The sequence below is a fragment of the Puma concolor genome, chromosome E2 (assembly GCF_028749965.1).
Source record: "Puma concolor isolate L17-30 chromosome E2, mPumCon1.1.hap2, whole genome shotgun sequence".
NCBI lineage: Eukaryota > Metazoa > Chordata > Mammalia > Carnivora > Felidae > Puma > Puma concolor.
This window is the reverse complement of record NC_141681.1, coordinates 19188055-19211138: the sequence shown is the minus strand read 5'-3', so window position 1 is coordinate 19211138 and position 23084 is coordinate 19188055. Positions and strand designations below refer to the sequence as shown.

General features: G+C 54.4%; 1 protein-coding gene across 3 annotated transcripts; it reads right to left on the bottom strand.

Moving 5' to 3' along the window:
- Positions 1-137: 137 nt before the first annotated feature.
- Positions 138-22519, bottom strand: SLC12A4 (solute carrier family 12 member 4). Of its 3 annotated transcripts, none has more exons than XM_086689123.1 (24): positions 22338-22519; positions 17589-17683; positions 16020-16151; positions 12152-12298; positions 12011-12065; positions 10074-10204; positions 8029-8270; positions 7672-7886; positions 6989-7153; positions 6814-6912; positions 6479-6536; positions 5942-6116; positions 5387-5505; positions 3642-3740; positions 3330-3449; positions 3019-3123; positions 2607-2775; positions 2129-2324; positions 1841-2010; positions 1619-1750; positions 1434-1541; positions 1114-1301; positions 866-999; positions 138-693 (listed from the first exon to the last, which is right to left on the bottom strand). In XM_086689123.1, exons 1-24 carry the CDS (start codon positions 22450-22452, stop codon positions 602-604), a joined length of 3261 nt encoding a protein of 1086 aa, XP_086545249.1. In that variant the 5' UTR covers positions 22453-22519; the 3' UTR covers positions 138-601. The 3 variants fall into 3 exon arrangements, with proteins under 3 accessions (XP_086545249.1, XP_025776432.1, XP_025776431.1); XM_025920647.2 differs by lacking the exon at positions 22338-22519 and adding an exon at positions 20911-20947; XM_025920646.2 differs by lacking the exon at positions 22338-22519 and adding an exon at positions 18063-18174.
- Between the last annotated feature and the right edge of the window lie 565 nt (positions 22520-23084).

Genomic DNA, 23084 nt, shown 5'->3' with positions numbered 1-23084 from the left:
GAGGGACAGCCCAGCCAATGGGGGTGGCCAGACATTGCCGGAAAGGGACATAGCCTCAGGGAGCCAGCTCTGGGCCTGGTTTCAGTTCCGCCTTCTTCCCTTGGTGCTAGGGGAAACAGAGACGGGGCAGTAGGAGGCCCAGAAGTACACAATGTTTTATTGAAAAAAGTCAGGCCTCAGCTGGACAGTTCCATTGCGCTTTGCTCCGTGGGGGTCCCTGCCCACAGTAGCCTGAGCCAGATCTTCCTGCAGGTGGGCTGGGCCAGACCCCCCTCCCTCACCACCCTTCCCCTCCTCTCTGATGGTGACATCCAAACAATAAATATGCAATAAATAGCATTCCTGGGCAGGCTGCCTTCAAATCCCACATCAGCTCCCACCAGTCCTCTCCTGGGGTGCTGGATGGGAAAGTCCCCAAACCTCTCAGGGTCCGTCAGTACCTTGGATCCTTCTCCATTGCCAGGCCCAGTCCCAGTCTCCAAGGAGACCTAGCAAAGCTGGGTCCGGGGCAGGGCCAGGCAAAGCAGGGCTGGTGGGTGGGTGCTGGGAGGGGGCTGTTACCCTGGACACCTCCACTCTAAGCCACAAGTGTATATGAGGCTCAGGAGTAGATGGTGATCACTTCACGGCCACCGCCACGCACCAACAGCACACGCTCAAGGCCTTCGGTCAGCACCTCCAGGAACTCCATATCTGTAGAGCATCAGGTCAAGGAGGCAGCACCAGGACCAAGGGCACCCAGGGAAATCTGGCCTACTAATCAGGGCTGGGGTAAGCTCTCACCCCCTCATCTAGAGAGAAGAGCTCCTGGCCTGACCTCCTGTGTGTCCACCTCCCCACTGCCTGCCTCTCCACAAAAGGATACAGTTCTCATCACCTTCGCTGTTCTTGGGTGGGCCAGGCATGTTCAGTAGGACCAGGCGGGCATCGTGGGAGCGAGTGACAATGACTTCATTGAGCTTCACAGCGGTGTGCATGCGCCGCACATTGGACTGGTCCCTGCAGGTAATGCAGCTGATCGTGGGCCCCACCTCTGGCCCCCCCAAAGACTGTGTACGGCCCCATCCCACCCCCACACTCCAGTGTGGTTGGGTCCATTCTTGCTGCACTCACGGTTTAATATGCACCAGCTCCCGGAAATTGTCAGGGGCGTGGCTGGGGTCCCAGGACTCAGCTGCCATGTACTTGTCCCGAGTCCATGTCATCTGGATCTTGTCAGCCCCAGCTGCAGAGTCATCTTCCTCGTCCGAGTACAGGCTCTCCAGGCGCAGGGCTGAGTGCCGGTCCTTGACCAGCTGGGCCTGAGGAAAATCAGAGGAGGTGGCCTCAGTTCCATGGGAAAAGGAGGGCCTCATTCTGATGTCCCAAACTAATGGTGTCTCCAAAGGCCTGACCTGCCACCCACCCCTGCCCCAAACAAGAAAGCCACTGACTTCTCGCTCCCGCTCTGTCTTGGTCAGCCTCATCTGCCGCAGCATCTGGGACCGCTGTTCCATCATTAGTGTCCGCTCATAGGTATATGCAGAGATGTCGCTGTTATGCTAGAGAGAGAGTGGGCCATGAAGAATGGGCTGCATGGGACAGGGTATCCACAGGGCCACAGGGGCAGGTGACTCACCATCTCTACCACCTCCACCTCTGCCTCAAGGCGTAGGTGGTACAGGAAGATGGCCAGATCCTTCTTCATCTGGATGCTGTTGTCATCCATCTGGGCCACCGTAAAGATGCGCATCCGGCACTTCCTCCACACCTGTGGCACGGGAGCAGGTGGGTGGTTTAGTCACATTCCACCCCTCCAAGGGCCCAGCGCTTGCCACCAGGGCCCACCCACCAGGCCCACCTTGTGCTGGCGCAGCAGAAAGGGCAAAAGCATAAGCATGCCACCGTCGTGCACAATCCACCACACGTCAATGTGGCCCTCTAGGTAGCGCTCATGGTTGCTGGGGTAGAAGGCGATGTTCTTGGGCACGAGCAGGGCCAAGTGCGCTGCTGTGGTGCAGCGCACAGTGTCTGGGGAAGAAGGCCACTGCTGACTGCCAGCCCATGGCCCTCTGGCCTCTGCCCTCACCTGATCCCCAGCCCCTCTCCCACACAGCTGAGCCCAGGACCTATCTTTCCCATCACAAACCAATAAAGGTCTTCCAGGCACGTGGGTCCTCGCTCTGTCGCCAGCCATAGGGCCAGCCCAGCACCACAGAGTTATGCCTCATGCCACCCAGGCCACAAGACTGGATGAGGTGGGCCAGCCCCTCTCGCACCTTGCTGGCTACCACCACCTGGCAGAAGCCCTTCACCTTCTCAATTTCCATCATATTCTTGATTGTCTGTAGGAAACATACCAGGGTCAGAAGGTGAGGCCATTAGCGTTCCCTCTCCTGGGTTCCCTCCCAACGGAATGACTTGGAGGTGCAGGTGGGGGAGGAGAAGGAGGTAAGCTGCCCACCCAGAGGCCGTGTTTTTAAGATGCGACAGCCATACCCCCTTGCTCCAGCTCTCACGTGGCAGCAGTGCGGTCCACCTGGCTGGTCAGGATTAGTCCCCTTCTCCTAGGAGCCAGCTGCAGCCCAGACACCTCTAGTCAGCTCCCCACCCCCTACAGCAGGCACCTGCTCAGCAGCCTGGGCCTCGCCATAGCTCTCCAAGAAGCTGCCCTGGATGACAGAACCGACGATGGTCAGGCCCTTGCCAGCCTTAAGCTGGGAGGCGAAAGTGAGGAGCCGTGGGTACTTCACGTGAAGGTCCTCGTCTAGCTTCAGCAGCACCAGCAGCTGAGGCCTGCAGTGGCCAGATGGGGAGCCTGAGACCTGGGCCAGAGGTTTCCAGGAAGCCCCTCTTCTTCCCTTCTCAGCTCACATGCCCCCACCAGTGTGAGTAGCAGGGATCCAAGGGCACCACTGGCAACCCCAGGACAGGGAACATGGACTAGGGAGGGAGAACCAGCACCTCTTGACCCTCCCACCCTCACAGCAACCCCCTGAGTACCTTGAGTGGCTCCTGTCAGTCTGGATGTGAACTCACCGCCAGTTCTTCGTGTGAGGAGGCCCCTCCTCTAGCCGTAACAGTGCATAGCGGGCAGCACTCAAGGACAGCCCTCGGATCCCATCACCCCACTCCTTCTCGGCCCTGCAGGGGCCAACCACAAGCCGATGAGCCCCGGGCCCACCCATGGGATTCTGTCCATGTGTATGTGAGATGGAAGGCGCCAGCCCCCCAAGTCACAGACCCCCAGCCCCGCACCCATGGTGGCTAGTGAAAGATGGCTCAGCTCCCCCAAACCCAGCATACAGACTACCCCACTTGTCCCAGCCAGGTGGCAGCCCCGCACTCACCCTTGGTATTCAATGTACTTGTAGATCATGCCCGCAATGAGCATGGCGACCAGGGCATAGTACCAGGAGGAGACAAACATAAGGGCCAGGCAGAGGCTCATGCCCAGGAAGGATAGCGCCCTGGGCCAGAGTGGGGAAGGGCCAGAATCAGGAAAGATCAGTAGGGCCCCAAGCCAAGCCTCCAACCCCCCAATCTCTCACCAATAGCAAACACTGTCCCCGAAATTCAAACTCCATCCTGGATGGGGCTCCTAGCTTCCCTCAAAGTTCTTGTGTCAGAGGACTTGGCTCAGAGGTCCAGCTGGCACTTACCAGTGATAGTACTTGAACCGTGGCCGCCAATTGGGTGTCCTTAGGAGTGTCTGCACAGCGCAGGCCAGGTTCACAAACAGGTAACACATCAGAAAGAACCTGCAGCACAGGGAATAGTTGGTACAGAGCGGCCTCCTTGGGATCCAGGTGCCTGATATACATGATCTTCCCCAGGCTGGAGCTGAACTAGGAACTGAGTGTCAAGGCCCTGCCCTATGTGGGCTCAGCCAGGTCTCCTCAGCCTCACAGCCTGAGGCAGATGGGACTTCTGTAAGGGCATCCACAGAGCCAGGTCTTAGAGGACGGGCAAGTGTCCACAGGTTGACAAGGTGGGAAGGTGGGCTGCAGGCAGGGGGAACAGTGGAAAGGATGGTGCTGAGGACTGCTCAGTGTCTGGAGATGGCTGGACAATATTCAGGCCTCTGGCCTGGGTGACCAGTTGGATGAGGGGCTGTCATGAGTGTGGAGAAGAGAACCTCAAGGGAATACAAAAGGGTCATTTGGCATACACTGAACTAGAGATGCTTGAGGGATACCGTGGTGGGTGTAGGAGACTGGGACATGGGCGAGGCCTGCTGCGTGAGCCCTTCAGCTGGCTGGAAAGAAAGGGCAGACAAGAAGGCAGGAAGTCTTACTAGAGAGGGCAGGTCAGGGGCAGAAACCCCCAGAAGGGGGAAATGGTCAGTCCCATTAGGGCTGCAAGATAGAGCCACCTGATAAAGGCTGAGATACGTGCTCTGGCTTGGGCAGTGAGGGGTCACCACCCTATGACGGTGGCAAGAACAGTTTCAGGTGTGCATTTATGCACTGGTGGAGCTGGGCTGCAGTGGGGAATAAGAGAAGACTGACTTTGGCAGGCCTGGCTGAGGCTGGGGGGGCTACCTCCAGGGGGAAGGAGGACCTTTCAGGCCTATAGGTTGACTGGGGCAGTGAGTAGTAGTCCTGTGATAACCGAGCAAGCAAGAGGGAACATGGGCAATAGAATGAGATGTGTGAGGAGAAATGGAGTAGCCACTGGCAGAGGTGAACACAGTAACCACATGAGCTCTGCCTCAGGGATCCCCAGAAATTGCCACCTGCTGATCACCTCCCGCAGGGCACTGGGGATCTCAAATGCCTAGCCGACTACAGAACATTTAAAAGCAAACAACTTCTGGGGCACCTGGGTGGCTCAGTCGGTTGAGCGTCTGACTTCGGCTCAGGTCATGATCTCACAGTTCGTGGATTCGAGCCCCGCATCGGGCTCTGTGCTGACCGCTCAGAGCCTGGAGCCTGTTTCAGATTCTGTGTCTCCCTCTCTATCTCTGCCCCTCCCCTGCTCACGTTCTGTCTCTGTCTCAAATATAAACATTAAAAAAAAATTAAAAATAACAAAGTAAAAGCAAACAACTTCTAAAACAGATGGGTGGAGCAGTGGTGGCTTCCTCAAGGCACTAGGCACTAGGTGCTTGCTGTGTCCGGGAGGGGAGGGCTCTGGCTGTTCGCTCTGAGAGTCTCCCATGGAGGAGTGTGGGACCTGTTGGTCTCTGTAAAACTCCTGCATAAGTGCCAGGCTCACTCCTGCATGTAGAGGTAGGCTGCGTTCTGCCATGCACACTTCTCCCCATACAGCCTGACACGTCTCCCAGCTGCATCCTCAACACGAGACAGAGTCATAGGGAGGTGCTAGGGCCCTTGGCTGAGGGGTGCTGAGGGTGCGTGGAGCCCTTCCCAAGACCATTCCCCTGTCCTGCCCCCCAGCTCACATGGATAGAATGGGGGCCACCATGTCAAGGGAAGCGATGAGGATGCCCAGCTCAGCAATGAGTGCCGTCAGGAGGAGTGCCCACGTTGGTTCACCATTTGCCTTTCCATGGCCAAATACCTGCATACACCAGAGTGAGCAGGGTCAGTGAGGGAAGAAGCTGGTCCCATCACCCCCATCCCACACCTTGGGCCATAAGCCACAGCCTGGCCTCCATCATCCCCAAGATCCCCCTCTGGGGCTCAGGTCACACCCACACCTGTCCCGATAGGTACCACAAGTTTCTCTCCCCTCCCATCTCTCCGGGCCTCTCTGTTATGGATGAGCCATAGACAGGCCCTGAGGATTGTGGCCACAAGGAGCTCTGCCAACATCAGGGCAGGGCCAGGGCAGCCCTCAGCAACTTCCCATGGAAGGTTACGTGGCCCTGGGGCCACCAGAGGCCCTACCACAGGCCCCAGCAGGATGCAATGCATCCATATCCACTACCCCTCTACCCCAGCCAGTGTGAGAGACCCGCAGTACCCAGGCTATGGGGGAGTGCAGATGGGCTCACCCTGAGGAAGGGAATGATGTTGTCCTTGGCGATGGCCTGCAATAGGCGTGGTGCCCCAGTGAGGCTTTGTAGGCCGGCACCACAAGTTGAGAAGAAGGAGCCGATGACGATGACCCAGGGCGAAGGCCAGGCCAATGTGCCCACCACCAGGTTCCTGCTGACGCCATCACCGTACCTGCAGGGGCCAGGCTCAGGCCATGCTCCAGGCAAGGAGCCCCCAAGCCCTGGGTGGGGCTGCCCAGAGCGAGGGATGTCAGCAGTCAGGAAGGATGGCTATGGTGGGCAGAGCTCTGGCCCCTCAGCAGAGAAGGCTAGTCCACCAGCCCCTATCCTCTCCCTCAGCCCAGCCCTGGTCCTGATGTCACCATCCTCTCAGAAGAAAAAGTCCTGGTGGGGCCGGACTCACCTGGTGGCACAGACCACCATTGGCAACCAGCAGCCTGAGGACATGTGTGGGACCACGCGCACGAGGGGAGCTGGTGTCAGGGCAGGCAAAAGCTGAGCCCCCTTCCACAGGGAGGGGCCCAGGTCACTCACTTGTCCCGGAGTACCACACCCTCGATGCAGGCGCCAAAGAGAACCACGCTGCTGAAGTCTGCAGCTGTGTCAAGGAAAGCTAGGCCTCTGCTGCCACTGTTGTCCCCACTCATTCCCCACACAGAACCCACACGCCCCTTGTCCTAGCCTTAGCCAGTAGACGCAGCTGAGGATTTCGTGTTGTGCACACACCCCTCAAGCGCATGCACGTGAAGAGTAAGGTGTGTATGTGTCCACACGTGTGTGGTATGTCTGTGAGTGCCAGCTGGTAACTTACACGTAGGTGAGTGCCTCCCGCCCCCCTCCCCGCCCACTCCAGGCCCGGGAAAGGATACACACAAGGGAGGTCGTAACAATGGCCAGAATGGTCCCCACAGGAATGGACTTCTGGGCATCCCGGAGGTCCCCGGAGCGGTTTGAGCCAGCCATAATGCCTCCAAAAACAAGACATCCTCAGGGGCTCCCCTGGGAGACAGGGCAGGGCTGGGTGGGTGGGCAAGAAGTACTCACCTGTTACGGAGGGAAAGAAGATGCCGACCAGCACGGTGAAGGATGTGGCGATGTCAGCCACCACGTACAGGGGCAGGCTCTCCTTCAGGCCAAGGGCATCTGTGGAAGGCAGTCCGTGCTTCTCCACGACCTCGCCCTTCTCCAGGTAGGCACTCCACAGGTTTTCTGTGGGGGCAGCAGTATCACTACCGCAGCCCCACTTACTTCCCAGGGGCAGTTTGGGGCAGCCCAGCCAGAGGCTGCAGATGTGAGAGGCTCTGGGGGTTCAGGATGGGGTGGGGTAGCATCAGCCACAGGGAAGGAGCTCTTCTGGCTAGAGGTCTGACAGACAAAGGTGGCTGAACCACCATCGGCCAGAGCGTCACCACTGCCTGCCTCCTAGACAGAGGCCCTTTATGGCTCTTGTGAGAACAATCCCAGGCAGCGTCAGGGGCTGATGACTGGGGAGAGGGGCTGCCAGAACTTTCTGGGGGCTGCTGCATGCCTGGGATACTGGCCAAACAGGCTCTTTTCACTCAAAACCTAGCTGCCAGGAGCCAGGCTGAGAGGACACTGCTGGGCTGGGAAGGCAGCCAGACTGCCCCCCTTCCTGAGCTGGCCACACAAGGACAGCTCTGTGCTCTACTGCCTGCCTCCTGCTCAGCCTGTGGGTCAGAAGCAGGAGGATGGGAGGGAGGACGCACCCTGGAGCACACCAGCAGCCGCACCAGGGATGCCAGGGATCTCGGTCACATTGTTGACCAGGAAGTAGGGGTCACAGGAATCAGTGGTAAGGTTGGGGCTGTGGCAGAAGAGTTTCCATAGCTGGGTGGCCACTGTCTCATTGTTCACCATGGCCGTCTTGGCACAGACGTCAAACTGGTCCCGGGACAGGGTCCTGTTGCCCAGCATGCACACTCTGTTGGGGGGGGGGGGGAGCAGAAGCATCAGCACCTGCTCAGCTAGAGGCCCATCCTGCAGTCTCGGGACTCATGGCATCAAAGGCCACTACTTGGGAGGAATGTCAGTGCAATGTCTGGAGGTATTCCCAGGTTACTTACGGAAACACAGGAGGGTCAAAAATTGACTTGATGCCCCCGGCATAGATGGACAGGATGGAGATGATCACACAGGCCAGGAAGAGTGAGGCAAATTTGTTCACATACTTGACACCAACAAACACCACTAGGGTCATGAAGGTCAGAAAAATGGTCCCATATACCCGCATATTATTCAAGGTGGCACTTGATGTATCATGAGCACCCGCTGGGTAAAAAATGGCAGCTGGTGGGGCAATGTAGGTCTGAAACAAGACAGATAAAGAAAGTTCGATCTTCCTATTTGGAAAGTGAGTCCTGTCATTTTGGTTTTCTTTTTCCTTTAATATTCAGAAAAAGACACAAAAAAACCATAGTATATGAGTCCATTTATATGAAATGTCCACAATGTATAAATGTGATCAATGACAGAAAGCAAATTAATGGTTGCCTAGGGCTGGGGGGAATGGGGAGTGACTACCAACAAGTATGGGGTTTCTTCTTCTTGGGGGGATGACAATGTTCCAAATTCGATTGTGGTGATGGTTGCACAACTGTGAATATACTAAAAACCATTAACTTGTATACTTTAAATAGGTAGTGAATCATATGGTATGTGAATTATATCTTAATAAAGCTATTATTTAAAAAAAAAAAGAATTCAGGGGCGCCTGGGTGGCTTGGTCGGTTGAGCGTCTGACTGGCTCAGGTCATGATCTCGTGGCCCGTGGGTTCGAGCCCCGCGTCGGGCTCTGTGCTGACCGCTCAGAGCCTGCAGCCTGTTTCAGATTCTGTGTCTCCCTCTCTCTCTGCCCCTCCCCTGTTCATGCTCTGTCTCTCTCTGTCTCAAAAATAAAATAAACGTTGAAAAAAAATTTTTAAAAATAAAATAAAATAAAATAAAATAAAATAAAATAAAATAAAATAAAATAAATTCAGACACAGGAGACAACCTGAATAGCTAAACAACCAACAAATAAACAGCCAACAATAATAAATGATAGTATTGGGTTGTGAGCCAAAGAATAAAATAAATATCCAGGAGTCCACACTGATATAAATACACGGTTAAATAAGTAAATGGGGGGCGCCTGGGTGGCGCAGTCGGTTGGGCGTCCGACTTCAGCCAGGTCACGATCTCGCGGTCCGTGAGTTCGAGCCCCGCGTCGGGCTCTGGGCTGATGGCTCAGAGCCTGGAGCCTGTTTTCGATTCTGTGTCTCCCTCTCTCTCTCTGCCCCTCCCCCGTTCATGCTCTGTCTCTCTCTGTCCCAAAAATAAATAAAACGTTGGAAAAAAAAAAAATTAAAAAATAAGTAAATGGGAGAGAGGACACATTTTCCTTAGAGAAAAAATCCAAATAATAAATGTAGGAATGTGGGAAATAGAAAAACAAAAAACAACCCCCCTCCCCTACCCCAGAAGAGATCCAGGAGCAGAGCCATTCTACAGGCAAAGAACCTGGAGGTGGGAGTAGCCAGGCAGTTCCTCTAAACATCTACTGTCTGGATCTCCAGGGGTGGGCACTGGTTACCCTGCACTCCCCACTACCCCTCCATCTCTTCTTCACCAGCTGGGGAAGTCCAGTGGGGAGGGGGAAGCTGAGTCAGAGCACACATGGGGCTCATGGAAGGGGCACTGGCCTCCAGACAAGGTCCTGTTCACCCTGGTTTAGGGACGAGGACAACACAGATCCTTGGCATAGAGCCCTGGGGGAGACAGACCTGGCCAGAGTCTACACAAGCCCAGGAAGTAGGCTCTGTATGATCACCAAGATCACTCAGTTAAATGCAACAGTTTACAGACCACGTGCTATGGCTGAAATATGCCCAGATGAGTGGAACACTTAGGGCCAAGGTGAAGGCAGCCAGGCCCCTTCCCTGCCTGGCCCAAACTGGTAAGGGTTGAAGGGGAGACTGGCGTGAGCACAGATCTTTCTCCCTCGAGAAGGCCTTTCATATTAGAAGCCCCAGACCTTGGCCAGAGGTGAGGGGAGCATGAGCAGCCTGAACCAATAGGAAAGGGACTACATGCAGAAGACCAGAATTGGCCAGAGCTTAGCCTAACTCACCAGCAAGATCTCAATGGCACCTAGGATGTACATGGCTGCAGCAAATGTTGTTCCCAGGTAGAAGCACAGGCCCACAGCGCCTCCAAATTCTGGCCCCAGCGAGCGGGAAATCATGAAATAGGAGCCCCCGGCTACAACAGAGAAAGTCAAGGCTGGTTCTTCTGTAAGGGGGTTTCCCCCAAGACAACCCCTCACAACCACCCAGTGTGACAGGGACTGTTTTTCCCACTTACAGATGAACAGAGGGTTGGGAGGTTTGCCCAAGGCTGTGTGGTTAGTAAGTGGCCAGGCTGGGGCTGAACCCCTCTCCCATCTGATTCCAACACCCAGCATGGGCCAGTAAAATGACTGCTTTGCTAGGGCAGCTCTAATCCACAGCAGTGCTCCAGTGCTGGCCCACTGTCCTCCAACTCCCTGCACTCGGGCCAGTCCCTACAGCCTCCTCTAGCTAAGTATGTCCCATCTCAGCCTGCCTTACCCTTCCCTAGGGCTGTGTCTGTTAGTCTGACTCCTCCAGACAAAGGCAAGGGCTGTGTTGTCATTTTTTTGTTCCCAGGGCCCAGCACAGGGCCTGCCACCATGCTGTAATCCTAACTCTAGGATCTTCTCCTTAAGGGACTGACAGGGTTGTGAACAGAGATCTGTGCAAAACAGAGATCTGTGTGACAGTGTTTACAACAGTGGAGAAATAGATCCCAAGAGCAGGAGAAAAATCCATATATATTAGGTACAGCTATAGGTATCCTATCAATCCTGTTTAAATAACCAAATAAACTGTTTCTAACTCAGGATGGTGGGATTATGGATTCTTTCAATTTTCTTTTAAATATTTTTCTTCATTTTCAAACCTTTTTATGGTAATCATATATTCCCTTTTTCCCCCTATTACTTTTACACGACTACTAATAAAGCTGTTATTAAAAAAAAAAATCCAGACACAGAAGCCCACCTGAATAGCGAAGCAGCCAAAGTGAAACAGTTTGAAGAAATTATTCTTCAATATTCATTTGCAACAAAATAAATAACGACAGTGCTAGATTATGATCCAAAAAATAAAATACATATTCAGAAATCCACATCAGTGTAAAAAATAGTTGAATAGGGGCACCTGGGTGGCTCAGTTGGTTAAGCATCTGGCTCTTGATTTCTGCTGAGGTCATGATCTCAAGGTCCATGGATTCAAGCCCCAAGTTGGGCTCTGCACTGACACCATGGAGCCTGCTTGGGATTCTCTCTCTCCCTCTCTCTCTGCCCCTTCCCCGCTCATGCTCTCACCCTCTCTCTCAAAATAACAAATAAATTAAAACTTTTGAAAAAATGGTTAAATAGGGGTTCCTGGGTGGCTCAATCAGTGAATCGTCTGACTTCAGCTCAGGTTATGACCTCACGGCTCATGAGTTCGAGCCACACATTGGGCTCTCTGCTCTCAGCACAGAGCCCGCTTCAGATCCTCTGTCTCACAATCTCTGCCCCTCCCCCTATCATTCTCTCTCCCTTTCTCTCAAAAGTAAACATTAAAAAAAATTGTTTTTAATGGTTGAATAAGTAAATAAATGGGGTCTCTGAGAACTAAGTGCAATCTCATTATCCCTGCTGAAAATGAAAACCTTCTACATTGTCTATCCTATAAACCATAGTGTCCAGACTTTTGGTTTGGGCCACCCTATGTGTTCCATCATCTTCTTTGTCAGTCGCAGTACGCTTTAAAAAAATTACTTTTAAACTAAACAAACAAAACATAAAACATAACAGCAATCTCAAACTCTGTCAAGCAAGGATGCTCCTAAGTGTTGGCACCGTCAGAGTCAGCAAATACGCCCTCACCAGAGAACTATTTGGGGGGAAGGAGGGCGTGGCTTGGCAATGAGGGTTCCTGGGCATGTCAAGGCAGATCCTGGGCCCCTTCTTCCCATCAGGCTTGGGTGGCGCTTACCCACCTGGAACCACACCGTTGGTGGCGATGGCACTCATGGAGATGGCCGTCAGCAAAGTCTGTGGGAAGGAGGGCTTAGGTGAGCAGCTCAGCCGGGTGGGCTCTGTGAAGGGGCTGTGGCCCGCACCCCGGTGAGGATACTCACACAGCAGCAGCAGATGAGCACGACGAGGAGAGCCTGCAACACACCGGCCGTGCCCACCATCCAGGTCAGCCTCAAGAACAGGATAACCCCGAAGATATTCTGTAGGCAGGGCAGGTACACCCCCATTAGGGTGCCCATACTGGGTGCCTGTGAAGCAAAAAGGGAGGGGGGGAACAAAGAACATCAGGGGGTCTCAGGTGCACCATGGAAGGTCAGCCTCTGATCACTCAGAATCCCCTTATTCCCAGGGTGTTCTATCAGAGAATAGGTTGGAGAGGGAAATCCCAAGTGTAAGTCCTGGGGAGCACAGGGCGGGTGGGTGACAGCTGGGGTATCTATGTTGATTTCCATATATGAAGGTGTTTGGGACTGGAAAGGTACAAAACCTGCTTCTTTTCAAAACCCCACCTGTGAGCTTTTGAGCCTCACCTCCCCCTCAAGGTACTGCTCCCTTCCCTTCCTCTTTTCTGTTAAACTTCTGGAAAGAAAGGTCTGTCCTGATGCCCACCATCTCACCCAGCAGGTGTCATGTCACCCATGTCAGAGTCCAAGAAGTTGTCCCTGGGACTCCCTCTCCAGCCCTCAACTCCAGTCAGCTCCAGTCCAGGTGGATACTAAGTCCTGCCCAGTCTGCCTCCCAAGCTGCCCTAAATCAGCCTGCCTTACTTCAGCCTCAGCCCCTTGAACCTGGGGCACTATACCTGTGGCACCTGGATGGTGCCTTCCGGTGCCTGTCGACCTCTCTACACTCCAGCCCACTCTGCGGCCATAGAGGGTCACTGAAAACCAAGTCCAATCTCATCATCCCTGTTGAAAACCCTCTGCATTGTCTCTCCTATAATCCACAGTGTGCGCCAGACTCCCCAGTTTGGGCCACCAGGTATGCCCCATCACCTTCTTTGACAGCTTCAGCCCCTGATGACAACGTGTGCTCATCTCTGCCTGGAAGGGTCAGTCCTGCCTCATTGCCTGGCAAACTCTTCAGTTACACCTTCAGGGGGCTTTAACTGTTACCCCTTCTGGGAACTTCTCCTGAGTTGCCTTAGGTTGAGTTGGTACTTCCTCTTGCATCCCCTCAACACATCTGATACACTTTTCTTAGCACAGTAGTCACTATAGGTCATGGTAACAGTTCACTCGAATGTCTCATGACCATAGCGGGTTATACTTGGTTTGTTTACTTTCCTATCATGAGTAGGCCCCAAAGGTACCCAGAAGGTGGTCCTGAGCCCAGTGAGTGGTGTCTTGGAAGGCCCCTGGGATAACCTGCTAGGAAAATCCTGCATAAACCATAAAAACTCAAGGTGAAGATCAGGTAAGGAAGGTCCAGTGGGCAAATCCAGGCAGGATTTCTCAACTTTCTAAGGGCAGAGTAGGGGCCAGCCAGGAGGCCAGGGCAGAAGCTGACACAAGAGGCAAGGCTAGCATCTTTTGAAAAACTGAGCCCCCACGAATGCAGCCTAGGGTAGCAGGGCCCTAAGAGCTTCCACCACAGACCCAGCAAGCTGGAGTGGGGTGGGAAAGAGAACTATGTGGCCACAGGAACTTTTCTGAAGGGTCCAGGCCTGGGGCAGGATCTCTGTGCAGTCTAAAGGGACCTCAGAAGAGCCTGGAAAGGCACAAGTAAAAACAAATGGTCCCTTGAACTGGTGACACCTTATCTGGGCTCTGAGCCCTTCACCGAGGCCCTGGACCACACACTGGATAGTGGCAGCTCCCAGCCCTACCCCCATTCTAAGCTGAGTCACTCTGGGGAAAGGGCAGTGTGGGAAAGGGCAGGGCCGGAAATGCTTTCTGCATCCCCAAATAACCTCTGGCAGCCTGCGAAGGTCATCAGGCCAGAGCCAGAGCAGCTGCCATGGAGAGGCTGCCTTGGGTCTGGTTGGGGGCCCACCCTTCCTGCTTTATGCCTCCTTTCATGATTGCCCTGCTCGGACCCATCCTGGGTGAGGACCACAGCTCAGTAGCTCCAACTCCCTAGATACCTGCTGACTCACTAGGGACTGGACCAGCCTTCTCCTTCCTCCATAGGAAAAGCCACTGGAACTGAGACAGCCTTGCTATCCTCCCACATCCTAACCCTAGGGCCAATAAGCTGGGCAGGTAAGCTGAAACTGAGCCCCAACATCCTGAAAGCCTCCTCATAAAGCTAAGGGACCATGACCCTTTACCAACCCAGACTTCCTTGTGACAGTCCTGTTGGGATGTGCACTAGCCTTTCTCAGGGACCTTTTTACTCCTCGTCACCAGCTCCCTGGACTTGGCCCTAAGGAACAAAGAGAGGCTCTTATCAAGGATTCTACCTCTCTCTCTCTCTCTCTCTCTCTCTCACTACATACATACATACATACATACATACATACATACATAAAATTTTAAAAAGAGGACACCTGAGTGACTCTGTTGGATAAGCATCTGACCCTTGATTTCGGCTCACATTATGGGATCAAGCCCGTTTTGGGATTCTGTCCCTCTCTCCCCCTCTGCCCTTGCCTTGCTCATGAGCTCTCTCCTTCTCTCTCTCTTTCAAAATAAAAAATAAAAAATAAAAAAATTTTTTTAAAGGATTCTACCATCCACTGCAGGCAACACTCAGAGGCTACCCCCTGCAGGGCTGAATAAGGATAGCCAGGGATACTCAGGGTTCTCTGCCATGTGCAGTCCAGAAAACGACAGCAAAATCACAACCAGCAGGATAGGGTGGGGGTCCAGTCTGTGTGACCTCAAGATCTCAGCTGCCCTCCCTGAAGTGGGGGCTTGTTTGCCTCCTGGAGGAGTAAAGTGAGGGGTGCACAACGGCCTCATCTACCCTCTCCTTGGGCCACCCCTTCAAGGTCCACATTTCATGACCAGGTCTGAGGCTGGGTCCCCAGTTTATCCCAACCAAGAATTTCTTTGGTCTGTGCTGAACTCCAGCAAGAACACTACAGCTGGTACCAGCCAAACCCAACCTTCTTCTAAGCCACAGCTATTTCCCAAACCTCAGGGAGTCAGTAAGGGAGAGGGAGGGCTCCTTGCCTCCAAATTGAAAATGTAAAAAAAAAAACAACCCTCCAGTCTTCAGTTAAACTGAGCCCCACCTATAGGGGAGCTGAGCAAAGACATGTAAAGTCATTCTGAAGAGAGAGGAGGGCTGGAGGGCCAGAGGCCTGGATAGCAATGGGGGATGGGGCCAGGAGAGGGATAGGGAAGCCCCAAGAGGCAGTGTTTTGTTCCAATCACCCCCCCTAACCCTGGCACTCAAGGAACACAGGGGCTGTTGGAGAAGTCTGCCAATGGAGGCAACACAGTGATGGGTAGGTTTTGGTCACCTGGTTACACAGTCCCAATGGACAACCAGGTTCCTGATTCCCAAGGTAACACCCTCATCTATCCTGACGGATGGAGCCAGAGCTCTGGCCTTCTACGGTAGTATAGCTCACGATGAATCCACAAATCTGCCTTCTAGTGTACACAATTATCTTGTCTGGCTGAGTCACCTTAGGTGAGTCACTTAACACCCCTGACACTCAATTTCCTTATCTGTAAACTAAGGGTGAAAGTAGCACGTTTCATAGCTTTGTCGTAAAGATGACAATGCAAGAACCCAAGTCCACTGCTGAGCATGATGTCACACACAGAGGTCAGAGAAAAAGCAGCTGTCACTCTCACTATCATTGCTGAGGGCCTACCCGGCCCTCTGTCTCCTTCAGGGTCTCCTCTTTAGCCCACCCCTTAAAGCTTTCTTGAGCCCAAGGCACTTAGTGCCCATCATCCATGCTCACCATACCTGGTACCCACTTCCCCTGGGTTGCTCACAACTGCCAATTCCAGAGTGTTGAGTCAGTCTTCCTGGCAATGGCCCCTCTGCTGCCCCTGACCAGCTTACCTTGGCTGCTCTCCGGCGGGTGCCCTCCCCACTCTCAGCTTCCTCATGTTCCTTGGCGCCCTGTGTGAGGTTGGTGTAGCTGACGAGCTTGCCCAGGAGAGATGATACCTTTGGGCGGATGTCCAGCTCTTCCTGTAAACAGAGCCACAGGGTAATCTGGCAATGGGCCTGGCCAGTGCCAGGCTACCTGTGGTGGCCAGCAGCCTGGCCCCTGTCCCCTTGTAAGCCCTCAGGCAGGCCTGGGCCTGATGCCACTCTTGCCTGGGGAAGCCCAAGCCAGCCTACTGGGCAGGTGTGGGTGCCACACCCCAGCACGTGCCACTCAAAGACTCAGCCCACTGACTGCTTCTCTCTGCCTCATCTTGGCTACAATCACTACCAGCGCATTTATGAAAAAGACCTGCCTCAGGGGTGAGGGCAGGGCAGGGCAGGCCTGGCAGACAGGCGAATGGCACACTTCATCCTGCCTGTTCTGCCTGGCTCCCTTCCAGCTATAAGTGGGCCTCTGGGACTCACGTCTGCCCTCAACTCTCCCATAAAAAAGTCATCACAGTGACCAAGGAAGCCAAAAGGGGGATGCCTGGAACAAGTGAAGTCTCTCTTATTTGCCCAAACCCTGAGCTAAACAGATGGTCTTACCCCCAGGCCCCAGGCCTTGTAACACACCTCAATCCCCAAGGTAGGATCCTGGCCCATCTTGGGGTGGAGCCAGGTCAAAGCCTTTGCTGCAGAAATTTGCTGCTTTCTAGGCCAGGAGGCCTTCCAGGGCTCAGGCTCCCCAACCGCCACCTGAGTCTAGGCTTTCCCTGTTCCTGCACCCTCCCCAGCACCGTAGGGCTACCTATGTCTTGCCCACATTTAGTTTTCCCTGTCAGCTCCCTTCTGACCCTACACACAAGGAGAAACCGGTTTGGAGTGAGAAGTGAAGATGGAGGTCTTTTGGGGCATGTGGAGATTGAGAAGCCCAGGAGATTCTCATGGGACAGTCAGCTGAATGTGTGTCAGAGTTTAGAGGCCTAAACCATGTCTTAAAAATCTCCATCCAACTTCTGAATTTGAGTCTGAAAAGGATAAAACTCAAGTTCAGAGGCATAAAACTGGGAATGTTTCCAGACAGGTGTCCAATGAGGCTGCAGGTGTGGAGAGAGAAAGTAGATCCAGTAAGAAGGACCAGGCCTCTGTAAACACAAGGACAGAGTCAGCGGAGCCAACCAGAGAGGACAAGGAAGAGTTCACAGGAGAGGGAAGAAAGAGAAATACTGTGAGTAAAGGGGAAAAAAAGAAATCCTGAGGGGAGAAATCCTGACAGATGGTTACCTTGCTGAGGGGCTACGTGGAAATCACCCATGGAGGCGGCGATGGTGTGGGATTGTGAGTGGCCTCTGGGAGAGCAGTTTCAGTTCAAAGGGCCAAGGGAAACAGACAAAGGGAGACTGAAGGAGGAGCCGAGACATTAGGTGACATAACTGTCCAGACTGCCTGCTTAGCTAAGGTCTGAGTTGTGAAAGGCTCCTGCCCCCACTCCCACCTGCCTGCCACACCTGTGGCCCAGAATGGCTCTTCAGCTACCTCAAACAGTGCCAGGTTCCTGTCGTAGTAGTCACTTCCTCTGGAAGCCTCCAAGGGACAAAGGAAAGGGCTGCTCTCTCTGTGGTTGCCATGTCCTGTGAAGAGAGAGGGGCAGAATCCCAGTTAGGGAATGCCTCCTGAGCCCCTAGCACACCAGCCCAACAAGCCAGCCCACAAAACATCATCTCTGTGGAGCACTTCAGGGGCCAGTGTTACCAGGCTGGGCCTCAGGCTCACCAGCGTACCCTGACAGCCTCCGTGAAGGGCCGGAATGGCCAGGGCGGTAAACGATCAAAAGAGTGGGCATCATTTGCCCTAGGGCATGGGTGGGAAGGCCCGAGGCATACTGGCACAACCACGTGTTAACGCTGAGGGGAGGAGCCAGCTTGGGGGGCGTGGCCAGACTCCAGCCTGCCCTCAGACCACCCCCACCCCTGTGCCCCAACTCCTCTTTCCCAGGCCTATCTGGAATACCCAGCGTGCTAGGCGCCAAGGGCTCGGCGTCCTCAGGGCATGACTGGGTGCTGCCTTCCAGATAAATGAAGCTCCACGGGGCGCCTTCAGCTGCCATGGCCAGCGGGCCCCCTGCTAGCTATCCCACCATGCACCACGCGGAGGCGTCCTGGAGGGCAACCCGGGGCATGCTGGGAGGAGGGGCAAGGGCTGTCCAGCGGGCGGAAGTAGTTGCAAGAAGCCATCAAGGGTCTCCTAAGAAAGCCCTACCAAAGCCGGATTAGGTGGCTCTTGCACTGAGCAAGGGCTACTAGCGGGAGCCCTGTTGGTCTCCCTGTCCCCAGATCTCAGGGACTTGCCCCAGACTAAGTGCACGACCATTACCAGCTTCCATGCATCCACCCTGGGGCTGGTCAGAGTGTCTCCTGCCAAGGAAACCTCCCAGAAAGGAGCCAGGTGAGTTTTGTTTTTTTTTAATAAACCTGACTCAAGTCTCAAAGCTTGTCTGTTTTTTCTGATTGCCCTGTTTTCCAAACTTTATCCTTTGTTAGTTTCGGTGGGTGACATTCCCAGTTTTCCACTGAGCAGGCAGAAGACATGAAGGTCTCCTTTTCTAATCGTTAAATGCTTCCCCCCAACCCCCTCCTCAAGACGGTATGGCAACTGCTGTAGTGCCTAGAGGCCTCATAGCAAATGGAAATCTCTCATCTTAGTTCAAAAGAGCCATGTTGGTGTTGGATGGCAATAACTGTGGCAGCAGTGTTAGCCTGGTGTCCATTGATGGAGGTGGCAACAGAATTGTCATCACCGACTCAGACTAGTGGAATGTTCCAGCCACGCACTGGCCATGCCTTGTTCTGTGAGAGCTATCTGTCAGCCTTCTCTGGTTAAATGCCCAAAAGTCACTTCTCTTGTTTGGAGCTAAGAATGCTGAATGATTCATCGTCCATCTGATATATCCTCTCGCCATTGGTATAGGGTTTAACTTGCCTTCTCTGAGGCAACAAAACTCAGTAGGTGCTGTACTGTGGATTCTTTATGACCCAGAGACTGAGAAGTAAAGCGTGTCGATGACAATTTTCAGGGCAAAGTCAGCTCTTCCTTCCCACAGCATGTGAAAACAGTACGTTGCCTCATTCAGTAACCTGGAGTAGCTAAGTGAGCCAAGCTGCTCAGTCTCATGAGCTACCCGATTGTGTGTAGGTCAACGTCAACAACACAGTGACAAAGGCAGCGGGAGGTCAAGCCAGCCCACCGAGTCATGTTAAAGCCTCAGGGGGTCATTTAGCTCCTCAGATGCCCTCTGACATTTGCCGTGCCCTTGATATTTGTTCAAGATCAGGATAAAGAGCCACAAGAAAAATCAGAAAACCTAGTAACAGTGCTCGTTATATTACCAGCCCTTCAGTGAGAAGCCCTCTGAAACGTACTCTTGGGTTTTGTGACCAAAAAACCAAACCAAAACAAAAAAAGTGTCTGCCCTAAATGAATCAGATGCTTCATTTTGTCAGAAAATGGCAACTATAGAGCCCATCTTATTTCCCTTCGTGCACTGACTGCCAGGAATCTCTAAGCTAAATTTACTCTTTAGATGCAGTCACCATCTGTCTCATCTCATCCTTGCCCTCTTCCTCTTCATGGTTATGATCTGACAGTGACAGTCCTTTGGGGAGTCACTTTTGTTGCATTTATCTCTTCTGACCCTTTTGTGGAAGTAGGTTGGAAATAAACGATAAATTATGCTAAACTCATGCACTTCAGTCTATCCCACCACTGTTGCCTGTCTGTCTGAGGAAAACCGCACTAGTATCCAAAAACTGCAGAGTTCAGCATGTAGCAGTCCTCCCAAAGTGCCTGTGAATACTCCTCCAAAATCTAGCCAATCCCTTGTCCTTTCAGCCATGACTCCAGAGTGGCTGAGAGCCCATCTGAGAGTTGTGTTTAGTCCTCACAGCAACACTTCAGTAGATACCATTTGCCCCCTTTTAGTAACAACGAAATAAGGCTCAGAGAGAGTCAGAGACAAGGTCACCCAGTGAGAGGGCCCAAATCTGGATCCCAGGATCCACTAGAACCAGGTGAGTGCTAACCTTCAGGTTTCCTACTCCTACTCTGGGTCCCAGTTCATCCCAGGGTGCGCTACAAGCCTTTAACTAGAGAAGAGTGACTGGGGATTGCAATTTGCCTGGCTTCGATTCCAGAACCTCCTTCTGTGTGACCCCAGGGCAATCTGCTTACCCTCTCTGTGCTGCTTTGGTTTCCTCTTCTATGAAGTAGAGATAAGTAACAGCCACTCTTCCAACTACCCAGATGCATCAGAAAAGGGACAATCTGGCGCCAGTCATTCCTTGGATTTTCCCAAAGACTTGTTTAATGACAGCTCCAACAGAACTGTGGGAATGTGCAGGGACCTAAGCAGTGCCTGGATGTCTGTACGGCCTTCAGCTATTCCAAAAATTCCAGGGCAGGTCTGGGCATGCCTGCCAGGCCAAAGCTGCTCAAATACCAACCTGAGACCCCCAGTGAATCAGAGCATGGTGTGGGCCTTGGGGACTACCTGTGAGGTACACATATATGTGTGTCCTTACCAGCAGCTGTGAACACACCAGCTATAACTGGGGGCCCAGGTGAGATTCCTCATCCCCGTGCTCACAGGCATCTGCCAGAGGTACCCCTCTGGAAGCTCCCCACCCCTGCCCACAGGCCATAGTGGGCTGGATGAGAGGCCCATCTGCACCCCTTGGAGCAGAAGTAGGGGCCTTGAGAGATTCAGGTACCAGGTTGGTGTGGCCCCACGAGATGGATCTGAGGCTGTTTTGTGCCCTTTGACCCTTTGCAGTACCCACCAAGAAGGATCGTAAGCACTCACCAGGGCGCATTGTGTCCCCCATACCGCAGACACAGCCAAGTTCTGGCTGCAAAGGAGCAAGAGAAGAAGGAAGGGGATAGTGGGAGGAGCTCGTCCGGCTTGGAGGGACCTAGCAGGACGCAGCCAATGTGGCTCCAGGTCCCTCCAGACACCCTGAGAGGCCAAGGCGGGGCCAGAGGCTAGGCTCATTCTGCTGGCCCGCAGCTGCAAGGCTAATCCTAGGCTGATCCTAGGGATGCAGGCTGGCCCAGCCTCTGGGGGAGAAGAGCCTTCCAGAGCTAACAGGGAAGCAGGGGATGCTGGCTCTTGCTGACCACTGGAACAAGGCTCGGGGCAGGGGGTGGAGGTGGGGTGTGTGCATGCACACACCATCAAGCCTATAAAACCTACATGTCCAGCAGCCCACACCACTGTCCGGTGCCATCTCCACACATAGCAGTCAGGTGTGAGAGCCACAGCTACACACTTGCACAAGCACATACATATGCTGCTGCTATATGTACAGACACATTTTCCAAGAGTGAGTCTCGGCAATGACAGCTCCCCCACCCCCATCCCTGGCCTCTCGTGGTGGGAGGTGGAGAAAGGGGTCTGGAGGGAGGCAGGAACCTGGGAGAAGGGGGGGGGGGTGGATATACCTTTAAGCTCAGTTCTAACACCTAGGTTAAGAGGGTGCTGGAGTTTCTTAAGCCTGGGTTTGAATCCCTTGAGGCAAATTATATAACTGCTCCACTCTTCAGTTCACTCCTTCCTAAGTTGAGTAACAGGACCCATCCCATGAGAGAAATTGGGAGGATTAAACGAGTTAATTCACGTGAAGCGCCTAGACAAGCCTGGTTCTGTGGAGTGCTCTACAGATGCCCACTGTACCTACAGCCCCAAGGTGGGATCAACACGAGTGCGCTCACAGGCAGTTAGCCACAGACCCCCTCAGGCAGGCAAAGCCTGGCGCCATACGGCTGGGGGAGGAGAGAGGGTAGGTTAGTCTCTGGGAAAGAGTCACTGAAGCGCAAATGGACAGGCGAGGCGAGAGGAGGCTGGGGGAGGTTCACAGAAGGTGGAGGAACTGGGGTCCGAGACGTGGCTGTGCTCCCATCCGGGAAGGGCCAGAGATGGGGGTGCTCGGCGGTATTCACTATCCGGGCGGCCCCACTGGCCTGGCCTCCTTAGTCGGCCACGTCTGCAGCCCCCGCCCGCGGCCCGCATGGGAGGAGCTGGGGTGGGGAGGGCAGCCCAGCCGCGGGCGCCGGGGGCCCAGGGAAATAGTGTCTGCGCCAGCGAAGCGAGGGAGGTGGCGGCAGCGCAGGCTAACAAAAGTTGGGCCCGCATCGACGTGTGCTCTCACGGTTCGGATGTATGTGCGAGCGCGGGCCACGCGTGGCCCGCTCCCCTGCCCCCGCCAAGGCCCCCACCCCGCGCGCCCTCACCGTCCGAGTCCTCCCGCTCCGCGCGCTCCCCGTAGTCCACCCAACTGAGACCCTCGAGGTTGTCATAGTCGCCGCGCCTCGGCCCGTCCACCGGCACCACGGTGAAGTGAGGCATCGCGCGCGCTCGGCCCCGCCGCCCCGGCTGCCTGCCGGGCAGTCCCCGCCGCTCCCGGCCGCCGCGCCCCGCCCGCTCGCATTCCTCCCCGCTGCGCTCACTTCCTCCGCCCGCCCCCCGGGCCGCCCCTCGGGGGCGGGGAGCAGGAGGGGCTCTGGCCGGCTCCTCCCCGAGGGGGGGTCTAGGGGTCGCGAAGCAACCCCCCCCCCCCCCCCCCGGGGGCAGTGCTGCTGGCGGCTCCACGCCCTGGGTAGAGCCCGGTTCCTGTGTGACCCTGGGTTAGGGGCCGCCCTCTCTGAGCTTCAGATGCAATACTTGTAAAATGGGGACATGTGCTCCGTGAGATAGGGCGCTGGGTGCACTGGCTCTGCACTCTCTGCAAGATGCTTGCCCTAGCAAGCATCCAGCGACATTTCTGTTACTTAGGGACGGGAAAGAGGAGGCAGGATCGGCGCGCAGGACCACACAGACCATCCCAGTCCTGCCCAGGGCCTCCTGCCATTCCAAGGTATTCCCATCCCATTCCCATGATCTCTGTCTCCCACCTGTCCTCCATGTCCCTGTAAACCGAACCCCCTTGAAGATGCCGTCCCTTCCCCGCGCCCCTCACTGCACTCTCTCCCTGAAGGTGG